General features: G+C 32.3%; 2 protein-coding genes across 2 annotated transcripts in view; both read left to right on the top strand.

Annotated features, from left to right (window-relative positions):
• Positions 1-278: 278 nt before the first annotated feature.
• LOC133195260 (fibroleukin-like) lies at positions 279-7381 on the top strand. Its single transcript, XM_061331113.1, has 4 exons — positions 279-434; positions 828-924; positions 2457-2624; positions 6251-7381. Exons 1-4 carry the CDS (start codon positions 279-281, stop codon positions 6481-6483), a joined length of 654 nt encoding a protein of 217 aa, XP_061187097.1. The 3' UTR covers positions 6484-7381.
• Positions 7382-10284: 2903 nt separating this feature from the next.
• Positions 10285-18250, top strand: part of LOC133195259 (microfibril-associated glycoprotein 4-like) — a 37256-nt gene continuing 29290 nt past the window's right edge. Inside the window, exons 1-3 of the mRNA XM_061331112.1 lie at positions 10285-10303; positions 12467-12597; positions 15525-15618. Of these exons, the coding sequence (XP_061187096.1) occupies positions 10285-10303; positions 12467-12597; positions 15525-15618 (244 nt within the window). The remainder of the gene's footprint in view (positions 10304-12466; positions 12598-15524; positions 15619-18250) is intronic.

Genomic DNA, 18250 nt, shown 5'->3' with positions numbered 1-18250 from the left:
TCACTCTTTGACCCTATTTCAGACAAAATATTTGAATTCAATGGAGTAAGTTTCTTGATGTGCACAACGGTATGCGCTACGAGTTGGAATTGTGTTGCATTATTGTTTAGTCCGCGTGAACAATCCTGTACATTATTGCAAAAGTATATCAATAAAACCTTCACGAACAGTTTTGATAAATCTGGAGATTTGAGATATTACACATTACCTTATGGTACGTATAAAAAGAAATATTTAAATAACTTTAATTTTTTTTCAATATTATTATGTCAATCACAATGTATTGTTGTTTTTTTTTCAAAGCATCTACCTGTTTGGAGCTACGTGCCCTTGTCCCAGCTGTATCAGGAGTGTACAGAATCTACCCATGGAGAGACAGACAGAGACCTGTAGATGTGTACTGTGATATGAAGACACAGGGAGGAGGATGGACGGTTTGTTCATGATTTCACGTGTGATTCTATCAACTTACTTAGAGTGTACCTTAGAATCTGCTTGTTTTTTTTTTTGAATTTTGGTTAAGGTAACAATATTTTGATAGGTTCTTGAATGGGATCGATAGGTCTGTAGTTATCAGTTACGTATTTGATTTTTAACATTTGTTTTAAACAATCATTTAAATAATTTCTGGGAATAATTGCCGCTTTCTTGCATTCCATTTCGAGATATCCTTCTGTTTGTTAGATACTGATATGATGCATTAGTAAAAAAAAAAATAAAAAAAAAATTAAATAAAATAAAAATAAAAACCAACCATCACAGCCCCCAACCTCCTTAAAAAACTATCAGTTATGTTTTCTATATATTGCATTCTTTCTCGTACAAAGGCTATACAAAGACGTGTTTACGGTCCTGTGAGATTCAACAGAACGTGGAGTGAGTACAAGAAAGGGTTTGGATCAGCAGAAACGGAGTATTGGCTGGGTTGGTTGTGTGTTATTTATCATTAATATCACTATACCTTTGATTTTTGACTGTTCTAGTCATCAAAGTTTAAGAAATTGTTTATCAACAAGTTTTTATGTAATGATTCTTTCATAGACATTAACTGTCTAATAGTTGCAGAGATGAATTTCGAAAACGAATTTTAAGAACGAATAAATATGTGTTTTTAGAATTTATGGCTTATGCTACTGACTAGACTTGTAGAAAATTATTATTTGAATAATTCATTTCCGAGTAATATGAAAGTCTTGGGGGGTTTTAGTGTACAATCACAACAGTACTAAAAGTGCAGATCAATAAAGCAATTTGCATATTTTAGTTAATCATGAATAATTAACTCGGTGTAAAAGCTAATTGGCACAATTTTGTCAATAATCAATTATTATAACATTTCGTATTTTTTTCCTTCAAATTAGAAAAGAAACCATAAAACTTCTAGAATAAACACTCTTACTACATGACAATTGAGAAGACTTCAGCTTTTTCATCCTCAATTCCCTTTACTTACGTAAAACTATCTGATATTAGGGTGATAAATGAAAGAAACGATTAAAGCGCTTGTTTTTATTTCTTTGTTTACTGCAATTATTTGACCTTTTTGTCAAATATTTTAACTTATTACTAGTACTTAAAAAATGTTATAACAGAATGCATTTATATCAACAAGTTCATATTACTTAAAATTAAAGAATACCGCGCATGATTATACAGCATTATTTAGACTAACCATTACTATACAATTATTGTTTTTTGCTGTCAATACGATTGTTTAGCCACCTGAGGTGTACAAGATTCACCGAACCAGAAGGGCTCGGTGAATATTTTTAAATAACTTTCACAGAATCTTTTCTACTTAGCGCCATTGTTACACCGATTTTACTTTTATCAGACACATATTTCAGGTTTCCAATATCAAAACATGGTCACTGCTATTAAACCCTTATGGGATTGGAAGGGGGTAGGGGCGTATCATTAAGTGTACTCACTGCTCACAGTACCTCTATTTTTGTTTTGTATTAAGGACATACATGTAGGCAATGTAGTTTCAAACTTGATCTTCTAATTCCCTTTATAATTGAAGTGTTACAATACTTGAAGGACCTTTATGCGACTATTATTATGCCTTATGACGCTGTACACCTCTTCTGCAACAAATTTTGAGGAAAGGGGAGCTAAATTTGTAGGCTTGATATTTTAGGTATATTTGTCTTTGAATAGCACAAAGACTTCCTTGATTTGTTTTCGATTTCCAAAGTCCTGGTGGTGTATGTTGATATGTTTTGTCAATAAAGATCATAAGATACAATATGTTATTAATTATGAATATCTTGAAAAATTATAAATGGAAAATGTATGTTGTAAGGTACATTGCGTATGACACTGTGGTTTTAATATTAGAGACATAAAATACCTGTGAAAAGTCCTCATTCTTATTTAAGGGGAAAATTTTATGGTCTATGAATACAACTAACTTAAAAATGATAAGTAAAATTCGAATTTAATGATTGTAGGAAATGACCTCATTCATATGTTGACCGTCAAAAATACAACTTCCTTGTATGTTTCCATAATGTTGACCAATAGAACAACACTATATGAACGATATGACCAGTTCTACATCACAGACGAGGCTGATGACTACAGAATCCAGCTGGCAGGAAACGCTACAGGGAGTCTTGGTAATGTCACTTATTTCTGAATTAAACAATATGTTCAAACCTTTGTTGTATAAGATAGAGATTTTAAGCAATATGTTATATAAACTCATTTTGTTTAATAAACATTGGATCCTCGTAAATCGAATAACGCATGTAATCTGCTCGCTTAAGTTTGCGAATAAAATTTTGGGTAGCATTTCTAATTCCCTTGTATATACATGTATATGCATACATGAATATAGTTATTTGGACATTGATTTCATTTACTTTCAATGTGTATCGGTAATGATCCTTTATTAAAACTTTTGTCCAAATAACTATATTTACATTCCACATATAATTTTTATAAAGTGTGTTCAAAACACCATAACACGCACAAAGGGTCAAAAGCTTAAAATATGCATTTTATTTTGACGTCACAAACGATGTACGCCCTGCATGTGCAACATCATAAGCGAAAATCAAAGTTCACTCTCAAATTAAACAGAAGCTGTTGCAATGGCTCTTCCATTAATTGTTACTAACCCTAAGGCTAATACAGGGATTTTGAAATATAATCACATTTGCAGTCAAGGCAAGGGGTTAAAAAATGCAGATATAAGCATTGAATCATTATTTTTTGAAAGATACAATCTCATAACTGCAACCGTGTTTTCAAATTTTCATAAGGCGCTACCTCGCCTTACTCGATTTGTTTGCACACACCATTGCAGTTATCAGACTATATCTTTCAAAAAATAATGCTGAAGTATCTCACTTCTATTCTCAATGACCGTGAAGTGTAGGGTGGCGCCGCGAGAATTCCATCGGGATCGAAAGCAAGTTTTTGACTTACCTAGACAGCCGAGCGGAGTAGCGTGTTGTTCCTGTACTGCTTGGAGACAGATTCCGTTGTTCGAGAGTTCAACCCAGATTAGGGCGGAAGTGGGTCTCCTTATAAAAGTGAATTTCTTTGTACTTTCTTTATACATGTATATAAGTAATGGATATATGCCGAATACTGTTCTATATGTAAAATTATCAGCCCGTTAGGGCAGAAAACAGTCTGATAATTTTAAATATAGAATTGTATGAGGCATATATCTTACTTAAAACATTGCCATTTAAATGTTCAAAAGTTACCTGGAGGAGTCCGATAATAAAACAATAGGAGTTTAGGCATCAATAGTTTTCTACCTCAAACCATATAATACGCAGATAAAAGAAAAGAGAAATCTTTTTTTTTTTTTTGTTTCTTTGGACAGAATAAACAATGAGTGAACTCTTTTTGTTTCATTCATTCATTCATTCATTCAATGACATCCGTTTAGTGTAGAAGGAACTATCAATAGTTTAGGTGATGAAGGAATTTTTTATGATTCGGAATATTATTAATTTTTTATTAAGTGCATTTGGCATGATTCAGACACAGTGTTGGATGATATCATCACCGAAAAAATATGAGGTTTTATTTAAAATTTTAAGTTGGCTGATATAATGAAAATCTCGGGTTTAAAAGTGCGACCATCGTCCAACAAATCTCGTTAAATGACGATATTCAAAGATTCTTTATCAGAAATGGATTAAAATTCGCTTATTTACAGTACTGTTTACGCTTAGCAACAAACCCAATGGAACGTGTTACTTTTAAGGAGGGTTAAAACTCGATTTTCTTCTTCATGGATTTGCATACCTATTTTGTAGCAACTTAATTTCCTTTCGTTTGCTTTCCCTGAATTTGTTTTTTCCCCAACTTTTTTTCTGGAAATAATAAACCTTGATTTTATTCTACATGTTGTTTTTTAAATACTGTCCGATTTTGTTATCAATGCCGTCCGATAAAATGTCATTGGACTGGTAATTATTACTATTGGACGGCTACAGGTAATTTTTTAGATTGCAAGAACAAAGATATGACATCACATTAATGATATATTATATATATACATACATACATACATATATATATATATATATATATATATATATATATATATATATATATATATATATATATATATATATATATATATATATATATATATATATATATTCTCTGTGATAACTCTTTGAAAGTTAGTTGAGTTGATTTCTTGATCATTCTACCGGCATGTAAATTTCGCCAAGCCAAAGGTCAGGGGCTAAGAAGGCCTAATATGCATGTAATTCTCGTGCGGCTGTCTTTGTGTTTGACGTCAGTGGGCGGGGATTATTGAAATTGACATGTGAGGTCTTGTGTAATTTAAGTCTTTTAGTCTACATTGTTAAAATCTAAATTTACAATTTTATTTCACAATGAAATGGAAATATAAGGAATCACTGTCTAGTTAGTAGAGTATGCCAGGGACATCAACGATAGTTGGAAACGTGGGATAATTTATGCATAACGGGTTTCGCCCGTTATGCAAATTATCCATATATATATATATATATATATATATATATATATATATATATATATATATATATATATATATATATATATATATATATATATATATATATATATATATATATATATATATATATATATATATATATATATATATATATATATATATGGGGGGGGGGGGTTATTGGATATTAAATATGGCAAAGTGGTAAGTGGTTAAACAGTTACTCAGCCGAAAGAATGTTAATCACCTGTAAATTCATTTCTTTAAGATGTAACAAGAAATTTTGGAATGATTCCAGTTTTCGACCCGCATCTTTTTTTTTTAATTTAGAAATAAATAAAGAGGGGGCTGTTGTTCTGTTTGTAAAGAGTTAATTTGCTGCTTAAACACTACACCGTCACCATGCAACCGCCTTCTCTGTATTCCTTTAATGATTCTAATTAAATGGTCGTTGAGTACCTTGATCTCTTTATGATGTGTACCTTACCTCGTCTATCCTTTGAAAATATTTATGAATATAAATTATTAAACAAACATTACTCGTAAAGGGATAGTTCCGACTAAGTTCTGATGCAGAATACACTTGTGTGTCATCAGGTCTAAAAATTGCTTAATGTATCTGACATTGCGATAATTGATTTGTTCAATAATTTAAATCTCATATCACCAAAGTTCATAAGACAGACTGGACGTATTTCTTAATGGTCTGGAATTAATTCTATTCAACTGGTTTTCAACTTTCAATTTAGATATGTAAATTGTAGATATATAGGGTTTATTAGTTTAATTGTAGTGCTACAATGTACTTGTAAATCTTTCAAATATTTCATTCTTGTCCAGACATGGAATTATATGCTTTCTTTCGTGAACAAAATATACCCAAATCAGGTTGCTTATCTCAAAATGATTATGGGAAGTAAGTACTGATAAGAGATTCATAAATTACAGAAATATATAAAGGTTACAAGCAACACAGTGTTGTATGTAAATTAATGGAAAAAATATGCTTGCGCAATTTTACTTCCGTATCAATATGATTGTCTTATCATTTGAAAATTAAGACAGCTAAAAATATTTAGTCGAAATTTCCAGATTTTTACAGATTTATAACTATAGAAAAAGATATTGAGCACCCACAAATGTACATGCATTAAAGAGGCCTGGACACAGTTGCATTGTTTACAGTAATATTTCTATTCAAAAAATAACTGGGAGGTAGAAAAATTAATATGTCGTGTTCAGCTTTAAAACCAAGATTTTTTACTTGTTCAGGGGACAGTATGAGAGACCCGTTGCCTAGCTGGAACATCAATGGAATGAAATTCTCGACGGCTGATAGAGACAATGATTTGTGGCCTGGTGGACCATGTGGTAGCCGATGGGGTGGATGGTGGTTTAATCACTGTGGAAAAACATTTTTAAATTCCGACCACCAGTATCCACCTTGGGACCCAAAGGTGTCCAACAGATCTCATATCCGTGAAACGATGATGATGATTAAATAATTTCTCTATTTCTTAACATTTAAACTCAGACCACAAGTATTCACTATATATACAGACCCTGAAACGTGCTACTACCCTAAACGCGAGCTCCACGAACGGAACACGCTCGCGACACGGTTTGCACGAAACGCTGCACACGTACTTTGTACACAAAACGCTTTGTTTCCAATGTTTCTCACACGCTTTGTACACGATTGTCGTATGCTTTGGTCTCGATTTTGATTTCTATGCGGAATCTCTCGGACATTATTGAAATTATTACATATTATTTATAGATTAATTAGCATCGCAATCTTTCACAAAACGTTAAGTTTAAACTCACTACACCAGTACTACACATTCAATGCTTCAGTTTTAAGGACAGATGATACAAACAAACTTTCATCAAAAATTTTGAAAATAACAACTTTAGTCTGGTTTATATAAGGGTAATGAATGTTTAACAGCATAGTTTTTAATTTTTTATTCAAAGTTTCATAATAATGGGATTTAAAGTGACAAAAAATTGTATAGATTAATAAGTGTGGTTGCAGAAAGGTAGACTTTTGAACGTCACAGAAATTGAAATTTCTTAATATTTTAGAAATTTATTATATGCATCATTTTCAACCAAAATAGGTCCTAAAAATTTATACTATTCCAGGCCTCTAATTTTTTGTTTGTATCATTTGTTCTTAACTAATTTTCAATTGTCAATTCGTATTTAATCTGCTTGTTTAGCGTCTAAATTACCCAATGCATGAAAATATATACAATATATTTGCCATTCATAACCTCTTACAGAATTAGGTGTTTTTACAATTATACTTTTATATATACAGAAGCAAGCCTCGTTATCTTACTAGAATGTAATATACAATTATGGACTCTTTCGGTGGTGAATATGGTTTGTTCTTGATCAGAAAAAACATCAATATTGATATTTTTCTGGTAAAAAAAGAACCATATTCACCACAGAAAGAGTCCATAATTGTTTTACTGTAAACGTATTACATTTGGCTGTGTATTCTTTTGCGCCTTTGGCGGAGAGCAAGGTCCGCTAATTCAAGTACAACGCTAAATGTCTTGCACATAGACACATAAATAAGAACATCAAGAAATGCGCTAAATCAGATCCACGCTAACTAGCTCAATGATCAATTTCCGCCAAATATCGTACACGCTAAATATAATACTTTTACAGTATTATATATAGTCAGGAATTGAATAAATAAGACATTGAAGGCTGCATAACGATTTCTTTTTCATTATCTAACTTCTATCGTTAAAAAATTATTAAAAAAAAAAAAAAAAAAAAAAAAAAAAAGTCCAGATTACAACTTATAAGTTCCTTGTTTTCTTTTTGCTGTGAGTAAAAAATCGAAATGTTTGGGAAATAATCCTGCGATAGACTTGCATAAGATTTATACTGCACGGATACACAGTTGGCTCCAGTCTTTGCATCCATTTGTTTTAACGTTGATTAAGGTATTGGTTGTGATGTCACAATGCCGCTGCACGCGCACTGGCCCTCTGGTAAATACGGCCTCAAACCAAGGGGTTTATCTGCGCACCCTATCAAGAATGGATTTTTGAAGAAAAGAAAATTATGCTATTAATAAGCATTTGTTGACTACAAAAATTGAAAGTTTGTAGTTTCAAATGAACACCACCCGGATGAATCTAAACCCTCCTTCGTCAATGTCTGTGAATTATATAACTATTAATTAACCGATTTTTTTTGTAATAACAGAGCTATAAATGACATTATTTCAAAATTGTTTATTTCGAGCTGGTAATATCAAGAGAAGAGCGGGGACCTGATGGATTTTCGCTTGAAAAAAATAATATTGCTTTCTTTGAAAAAAAAATTAAAAAGATAGGATAGCTTTGATAGTGTATTGAACTCAATGCCCTCAAATTGAAAATTGCTAGGCCTATGCATAATTAAGTTGAATATATTTAAATTTTCTGACCATCTTTATTTTTAAAGGGAAAAATGTATTATACATTACCACGAATTTTGTTTTGTTGTGCCCGTATTTTTTTTTTCTTATTTTCACTCTAAAAATACCATCAGTGTACTTTATCCTGCTTTTAATAAAAAACTTGAAATTGCATTGGTCTAGAAGAATACTGTACTAAAACATATTATGCTGCCTTCCGACATTATACTAGTATTGTTAATATGCCCCCCTCCACGTGACCTACCCACCACATATCAAATCAATATGCCCCCATACACGTGCCATACTGTCCAGATCATATTCAATATGTTGTTGCCCGAGTTTGTTTCTCGTTCGCCGCCCCGCGTCAAACCTAAGATGTAAACATAGGTAGTGACTGTTCCTTCGCCAAGCGCCCGGCACTAGAAAAGAAAGTCACGGGTCTTTCGGATGAGACCTTAAAAACCGAGGTCCTGTGTCACGGTAGGCGTTATCACAATAAAGAATTCTCACTGCTCAATGGCCATGAGTGCCGAGTATAGGTCTAAAATTGAAGCCCTTCACCGGCATATGATGACTTTTCTATATGAGTGAAAAATTTTCGAATGGGACGTCAAACAACATATAATCAATCAATCAATTTGGTTGTTAAGAGTATTAAAAATATTTAAAACTGACACGTGATTTTGAAGAACTTCCTCTTTCGAGAGGGAATCTATGAGTGAAACAAAGAGTTCTACACATATCCAGAAATAAAAAACATTAAATATAATAAAAAAAAAAGTGGGCGACGGCTGTGGACACTATTTTCTTAAGGAAATAACCCTTGAAATGGGTTATTTTGAGGCTTTTTCATTTTAAAGTAGAGAAATGCATCAAATTAATCATGTGAAATAAATGGAGATAACGAACAGTATTCAAGCTCAAAAGTCCATTAAACAATACAAAATAGGAGCAAAGCAAACACGGACCTCCAAAACATCAGAGGTGGGATCAGGTGCCATGGAGGAGTGAGTATCCCCTGCCGACTGGTCACACCCGCCGTGTGCTTCTTGTCACGATCGGGAAATAACGGAAAATTCCGTCGACAATTCAGTGTGTAAATAATGGCCTAACAATTAGTATGAAAAACGTCAGTCAGCATTTGATTCAATGGTAAATTGTATTTGCTGACAAGGTCATTGTATCGACCATAGAACTTACAAAATGATGACTTTAAACGAGACTGCTGATATTCTTGCCTCATCAACTTGTTTGTCAACAACTTACCTCGTTTTAGAAATTGTACTTACGTAGAGCATGCTCTTGCGTATAGAATCAGCTGAGAGATATAAAACCCGTATGCAGATGATGAAGGTATATTGCTGCATAAGTAAGGGAAGTTGACGATTGAAAGGTTAAAGTCATCATGTTTATCATCAAGCTTGGTTGTTAGATTACCATTAACGTTTTTGTCAAGTAAAATATCAAAATATGAAACAGATGTGTCAGACTCTGTGGTATCTTTTATCTCAAGCTCACCAGGATATATCGTATCGACATATGAATGGAAATAGCCATTGTTAATTGACAATACGTCGTCGATATATATAAATTTCGAGCTGAAGGCAACAGCAAGTGTTTTATTCTACTAGACAAATTCTGCTTCATATGAACACAAAAAGGTCTGCTAATAATGGGGCGCAATTGGTACCCATGGGAATTCCAATAGGTTGTTGGAAGACCTGGTCTCCAAAAACAACATAGATATTGTCAATCAGAAACTGAAGCATCTTTTTAATGTCAACTTCAGAGTACTTTTGTGTACAATCAGAATGCTTTTTTAACAAAATAATTTTGCAAATGACCAATGACAAGGTAAGTATTTACGAGTTCCATGTCTGAATTCCAGAATGGTACTTCTTCATGTCATATTCTTTCCTGATTTATCACAGTCATATACTCAACTAATATTTAAGCCAGTTTTAAAACTTTTTGAAAACATTAAATTTTTTGGGCACAATAAAGATACAACCGTGCCTTCTCCTTTCAGATAAAAGGGTATTTAAAAAAGATTGAAATATCTTGTTTTTAGAACTTACAGTTCAAAAATGCGAAAATTGGATCACAAAGCAAGCAGAAATGTCGTATTTTACAGTCAATACACTAAATGAAGTCTTTAGTCAGAAGCTGTATAAATTAGCAAAAAAAAAAAAAAAAAAAAAAAAAGAAAACACACACACACACACACAAACAAACAAAAAAAAACAAAACAAACAAACAAAAACAAACACAAAAAAAAAAAAAAAACACACAAAAAAAAAAAACACACACACAAAAAAAACGGGGAAAATCCTAGACGTTCAAGTTGAGAGTTATTAGATCGTTCCATATTTCAAACTATGACTTAATATTTTGCTTCTTTAAAAAGTAAACAATTTCAGAAGATAGGCAGTCCTCATTGAAAAAAAAAAAGCAAAAAAGAACGTCACGGAGCTGCAGTTTACAGTACAATTTCTTCTTGTACTCTGGAAAACTCCAGAATAAAAGTTCTGTAAATGATTGAGGAAGTAGGAAATATGTCAAAAGCGAGCCATGCTTGTGTGTGAACATAACACAAACGGTATATAAATGATAGAGACTGTGACAAACGTGGACGATCTGTGAGAAAACGGATCATCTGTAAAAATCTGATCAAAAGCTTTAAGAAAATCATAAGGTCATGGTAAGAGTTAGGCTCCTTACAGTAACTGTTGCTGATCTTGTATAAGCACAGTTACGCAGTAAAAAATATAACATTGACAAACAAAATAATACTACTGGAACAAGTGTTAGCAAAATAAATTTCAAGTGATAGAGAAACAATTTTAATAAGTGCATTGGTATTGTGCCATACTTTGTACAATGTATAGGGAGAGTATTTTTGAGAACCTCACAACCCTATGTTTTGACGTTACGATATTGTTTTGTTTGCTCCGTGGTTACAAAGCATGATGATTTTAAAATTAAACAAGCATTCTGAGAGTATTGCATTAGCAATACTAGTCCCCTACCGGCAAGTGTAATCTGGTTCCCGTTAAAAATTGAAAATGCCATAATTCCGTCAAAAATCAATGAAGTGGAACGAAATGCAAACTTAATCTTTAACTAATCAAAGTTAAGTCACATACCAAACATCTGCTCAATATATGCAAGCGTTTAGAAGAAAATTGTGGAAAAATCTTAAAAACTGAAAAGGCCGTAATTCCGTCAAAAATCAATGAAGCGAAACGAAATGCAAACTTGATCTGTAACTCATCAGGATACCCTCACATACCAAAACTCGGCTCAATATCTGCAAGCGCTTAGGAAAAAAGTGTGGAAAACCAAGTGGGACAGACTGACAGACAAACAGAGGGACGGACAGACTCAGAGGAAAGCTATAGTCCTCTCCGGTTTCACCGGTAGGGGACTAATAACATGACTTCTATGAAATCACACGGAATGAAACTTCACACAAAATAAATATTTTTACATATTATACGGTGCTAATTATAAATTTATTAAAGGCAGTATAACGAAAATTGACATCGTCGACTAACTTTCCGAGCAACCCTCGTATATATTAATCTTGTAATCTTTCTTTTAAAAAAGTCACTTCTGAATTACTGACGACATGAATAGAAAGGAAGAACTTTTAATTGGAATTTCAACGCTTTTCTCGTGTTAAACGGTTGGGGGCAATGTTAAAACCATCTATTCATGGAAGATCTTGTTTCACTCGCTGACCCTAAATCACACGAAATATTTGAATTTTATGGAGTAAGTTTCTGGATGTGCAAAACGGAATGTATAATGAGTTGGGATTGTGTTGCATTTTTGTTTAGTCCGCGTGACCAATCCTGTAAACTATTACGAAAGAACATCAATTAAACGTTCACGAACAATTCTAAAGAATCTGGAGATTTGAGATATTACACATTTCCAAATGGTATGTATAAACAATATTTTTTTGCGTTAACATTGATTTTCTTTTGTATTAACATTATTATTATGTCAATCACAATGCCTTGTTTTTTTGTTTTTTTTTTTTCTCAAAGCGTCCACCTGTTTGGAGCTACGTGCCCTTGTCCCAGCTGTATCAGGCGTGTACAGAATATACCCATGGAGAGACAGCCAGAGACTTGTAGACGTGTACTGTGATATGAAGACACAAGGAGGGGGATGGACGGTTTGTTCATTATTTCACGTTTGATTCTATCACCTTACTTAGAGTGTACCTTAGAATCTGCATGTTTTTGAATTCTGGTTAAGGTAACAGTATAGTATTTTGATAGGTTCCTGAATAGGATCGATAGGTCTGTAGTTATCAGTTACGTACTTGATTTTTAACATTTGTAATAAACAATCATTTAAATAATTTCTGGGAATAATTGCCTCTTTGTTGCATTCCATCTCGAGATATCCTCCTGTTTGTTAGAAACTGATATGATGCATTAGCAAAATATAAATAGATAAAAAAAAAAAAAATAAAAACCAACCATCATAGCCCCCAGCTTGTGTGTTATTTATTATTAACATCACTATACCTTTGATTTTTGACTGTTCTAGTCATCAAACTTTAAGAAATTGGTTATTAACAAGTTTTTATGTAATGATTCTTTCATAGACATAAACTGTCTAATAGTTGCAGAGATGAATTTCGAAAACGAATTTTCAGAACGAATAAAGATGTGTTTTAAGAATTTATGGCTTATGCTACTGACTAGACTTGTAGAAAATTATTATTTGAATAATTCATTTCTGAGTAATATGAAAAGTGTTGGGGTTTTAGTATTCGATCACAACAGCAGTAAAAGTGAAGATCAATAAAGCAATTTGCATATTTTATTTAATCATGAATAATTAACTCGGTGTAAAGCTAATTAGCACAATTTTGTCAATAATTAATTATTTGAACATTTCTTTTTTTCAAATTAGAAATGAAACCATAAAAGTTTTAGAAAAACACTCTTACTACGACTTCAGCTTTTTCATCCTCAATTCCCTTTTCTTATGTTAAAATTATCTGATATAAGGGTGATAAATGAAGAGGAACGATTAAAGCGCTTGTTTTCATTTCATTGTTTACTACAATTAATTGACCAGTTTGTCAAAATATTTTAACTTATTACTTAAAGAATGTTATAACAAAATGTAATTATATCAACAACTTCATATTACTTAAAATTAAAGAATATTGTGCATGTATTACACAACATTATTTAGACTAACCATTACTATACAATTATTGTTTTTTTTTTCGGTCAATACGATTGTTTAGCCACCTGAGGTGTACAGGATTCACCGAACCAGAAGAATATTTTTAAATAACTTTCACGGAATCTTTTCTACTTACTACCATTGTTACACCTGTTTTACTCTTATCGACACATATTTCAGGTTTCCTATATCAAAACATGGACACTGCCTTTTAACCCTTATGGGAGTGGAAGGGGGTAGGGGGTATCATTTTGTGGGCTCACTGCTCACAGTCCCTCTAGTTTTGTTTCGAATTAAGGACATAGGCAATGTAGTTTCAAACTTGATCTTCTAATTCCCTTTATAATTGAAGTCGCAGCTAGGTTAAGGACTCCCATATATACGTCAGCCTATGCAGAGGTTTGGTAAAGCTATTATGACGTCACGTTAAAACAATACAAATGAATCTCGATGAATAAATACTATATGTTCTTTTTAAAACACATTAAATACTTTCGTTTATCATAAATATTATAAAGATAAATTGATGTGCAACTTATCTTGCCATAATAGCACTTAGCGTATGTAGAATGAAAGCCAGCTTGATCTCGCTGTACTTACTGAGATGACGTCATTTCTTAGTTTGACACGCAGTTTCTCTGTACTTGAGGCGTGGATCAAGCTTTTATCGTAGCTTGTAAAAATAAAAATAAATACGAAACACGCGTAGTCGGACCAAAAGAGAGAAATATTCTGAAATATATTAATCCACATTTTATTGTCAAACTAAATTGATAATGTGTAGACTTTATATTAGGCCGTAGGGAGCACATTTGTACAGTAACATGCTAGAATGACAGGTCCAGCCCCTCGAAAATATTAAAAGTTCAACGATATCCGCTTCACTATAAATTCTGAATTTTTAAACACGTGTAGCTACTATCCCTACTATTCTGAAAAGTGCTGGGAGCTGGTTGTGCATTGTTGATTTATTCCGTAATGTAACATTATTCGAATGCGAATTACATTTTTGACTGGAGTTTTTAGAAAGACGGCTAAAGTTTTAACAATTCCCGAGCATGAGGAAGTTGCTCCCAGCACTTTTCGTGTTAAGGAATTTGTCTCAAAGAAAACAGAATAAATTTTATAGCGTAAAAATGCCCGTATATCGTTGAACTTTTACGATCTTTGTAGTAGTACATATATGTTCTAATTTTAAAACTGTCACGTGACAAACAGCTGATGTAAGCTATGTCGTTTTCGCCGAACTCAGCAGAGACCCGATATATACAAGTGCAAACACCACATATCACATTTATCAAAACTAATGCTGTTAAAAAAAATATTAAAATTGTATTCATTTTCCCTGAATATATTAAGGCGTATATTTCATGGGCGTCCTTAACCTAGCTGCGGTGTTATAATACTTGAAGGACCTTTGTGCGACTATTATTATGCCTTATAACGCTGTACACCTCTTCTGCAACAAATTTTGAGGAAAGGCAAGCTAAAATTGTAGGCTTGATATTTTAGGTATATTTGTCTTTGAATAGCACAAAGACTTCCTTGATTTAATATCGATTTCCAAATTCCTGGTAATGTATGTTGATATTTTTTGTCAATAAAGATCATAAGCTACTATGTTATAAAATATGAATATCGTGAAAAATTATAAACGGAAAATGCATGATGCAAGGTACATTGCGTATGACACGGTGGTTTTAATGTTCGAGACATAAAATAATTGTGACAAGTCCTCATTCTTATATAAGGGGAAAATTTTATGGTCTATGAATACAACTAACTTAAAAATGAAAAGTAAAATTCGAATTTAATGATCGTAGGAAATAACCTCATTCACATGTTGACCGTCGAAAGTACAACTTCTTTGTATGTTTCCATAATATTGACCAATAGAAAACACTATATGATCGATATGACCAGTTCTACATCACAGACGAGGCTGATGACTACAGAATCCAGCTGGCAGGAAACACTACAGGAAGTCTTGGTAATGTCACTAATTTCTGAATTAAACAATATTTCAAACCTTTGTTGTATAAGATATATATTTTAAGCAATATGTTATATAAACTCATTTTGTTTGATAAACATTGAATCCTCGTAAATCGAATAAGGCATGTAATCTGGACGCTTCAGTTCGCGAATAAAATTTTGGGGAGCAATTCACATACCCGTGTATATATATGAATATATAGTTATTTGGACATTAATTTCATTTACTTACAATGTGTATCGGATACGATCCTTTATCAAAACTTATACCCAAATAACTAAATTTACATTCCACATGTAATTCAATAAAATGTAAATGTGTGGAAAGCTTCGGCATTCAGAACACCTTAACAAGGACAAGAAGTCAAAAAGTTAAAATATGCGTTTTATTTTGACGTCACAAACGTTGTACATAGGTCGAGAGTTCATCTACGGGTTGGGCAGAAGTAGGTACATTGTATCCTTATTTAAGTGAATTTCTTTGGGCATTCTATATATATATATATATATATATATATATATATATATATATATATATATATATATATATATATATATATATATATATATATATATATATATATATATATATATATATATAAAGATTTCGTAGAAGATGGCACTTTAATCCATAGCGCTCTTCAGTGGATTTTGAATATTGACAATAACAATAGCAACATGACATAATTACGTCGTTATTATGACGTCATAGTTAAAAGACAACGTCAAAAGTTGGTGCAAAAAATGTCCGAAGAAAGCACCAAAATAAATAGACTTGACACTATAAATGATACATTATTACGTGATAATGATTAATAATTATGAAAAAAAAAATGTGAAAGAAATATTAAAAGTCACAGATGCAGCCAGGATATTTATCTATTTTTTAGGATATTTATCTGATATTTTTTGCGCCTTGTAAATATTTTAAATAATTCATTCTTGTCCAGGCATAGCAGTATATGCTTTCTTTCGTAAAGAAAATATACCCAAATCAGGTTGCTTATCTCGAACTGATTATGGGAAGTAAGTCCTGATAAGAGGTTCATAAATTACAGAAATATATAAAGGTAACAAGCAACACAGTGTTTTGTGGAAATTAATAACAAAAAAAAAAAAAAAAAAAAAATATGCTTGCGCAATTTTACTTCCGTATCAATATGATTTTCTTATCATTTGGAAATTAAGACATATAAAAATATTCAGTCGGTATTTCCAGATTTTTACAGATTGAAAACTATAGAAAAGGAGCACGCACAAATGTACGTGCATTAAAGGGGCCTGGACACAGATGTATTTTTTACAATCATAGATGTCTATTTGTATTCAAAAAATAACTTCAGTTTAATAATTTGAACTTACATGAACATTCTAAGAATGACAATGACATTCTTCCAAACCTCAGGTCAAACACCTTTGTTTGTAAACAAGCACGAGCTCTGTTATTGTAAGTGTTTACATTTTACCGTGTGTGTTCAATTTGTTTACTGAGCACGGAATGATGGACTGACAATATCGGTGGGTTGGTTTTGCTTTCTCGCATTTCTACTCTGAACTTCCTGGATTATAGTTTTTATATTTTTATTAATACACAGTGTAAGCAAAATACATCTTGAATGTAAACACGCAGTACAGCTAAGGTGCCCAATTAAATATAGGCGATTTTTTGTAATAATAATTAAAAAATACATTCTTATTCAGGATGGCGATTCTTTTTAGTACTTTACTAATATCGGACAAATGAAATTATGGTTATTACCAACATTTTGAGGACGATTAGATTTTCTCTTTAGACTTCTCATGTGATGTGGCAGTCACGTAATTTTAGCACATATCCTTAATTAATGAGGTCACTTATAAATTTCAGTACTTCAAGGGTCTAACCAAGTTAAACTGCATAGTGTAGTTTATAAATATTTTCAACACCCATTGTAGTATGTGAAAAGTGCTGCAGTCCTATACAGATTATACTATTTCATTGCTAAAAGTATATTTGTGTGGCTGCATGCTGAATTTTTTTGCTGGTCAACTGCATTGAATATAGGAATAATAAATTCACTTTGACGATTTCACCAGCTAGGATCGCAGCACTTATCTTAGTATCTCTAGAGTTTATGTGTAAAATCCATTGAGTGCATGCCCTTGCACTAGAACGATTTATTAAGACCCTTATATTAACCCCCCCCCCCCCATGCACTTGCTTACAAATGCAGGACAGTATCAGTTAACTAGGAAATGCACAGGAAATATCTTAAGAGGGCTGGGTGGTCGTGGCCATTTTTAGACTATATTGATCTCCTTTAGAAGAAGAGTTCCATATAAAGATATACAAAAATGATCAAATTTTAAAGCTAAAATATATGAATTTTTTCGTTGCCAAATGATAGTTGACAGCTTAAGATATCAATCTAAAAAAAATTAGTTATATCTGATTGTTAATTTGTTGCCCCCCCCCCCCCCCCCAGCCTCCTTAAAAAAATCATAAAAAAAGACATTGTATCCAAGTTATTGGCCTCCTAATATCTGCAAATAATATTTTATTTAACTATAAAATACATCTGTCGTTGTGAAAATATTAAGTGATCCGCCTCTCGCTGCATACAAACTGCGTCAAGTTATACGAAATG

This window comes from Saccostrea echinata, unplaced genomic scaffold (assembly GCF_033153115.1).
Source record: "Saccostrea echinata isolate AGI-Se365-2 ecotype Australia unplaced genomic scaffold, CSIRO_AGI_Sech_v1 ptg000029l, whole genome shotgun sequence".
NCBI lineage: Eukaryota > Metazoa > Mollusca > Bivalvia > Ostreida > Ostreidae > Saccostrea > Saccostrea echinata.
Note: the sequence above shows the minus strand (reverse complement) of the source record. Positions and strands in the feature narration are given on the sequence as shown.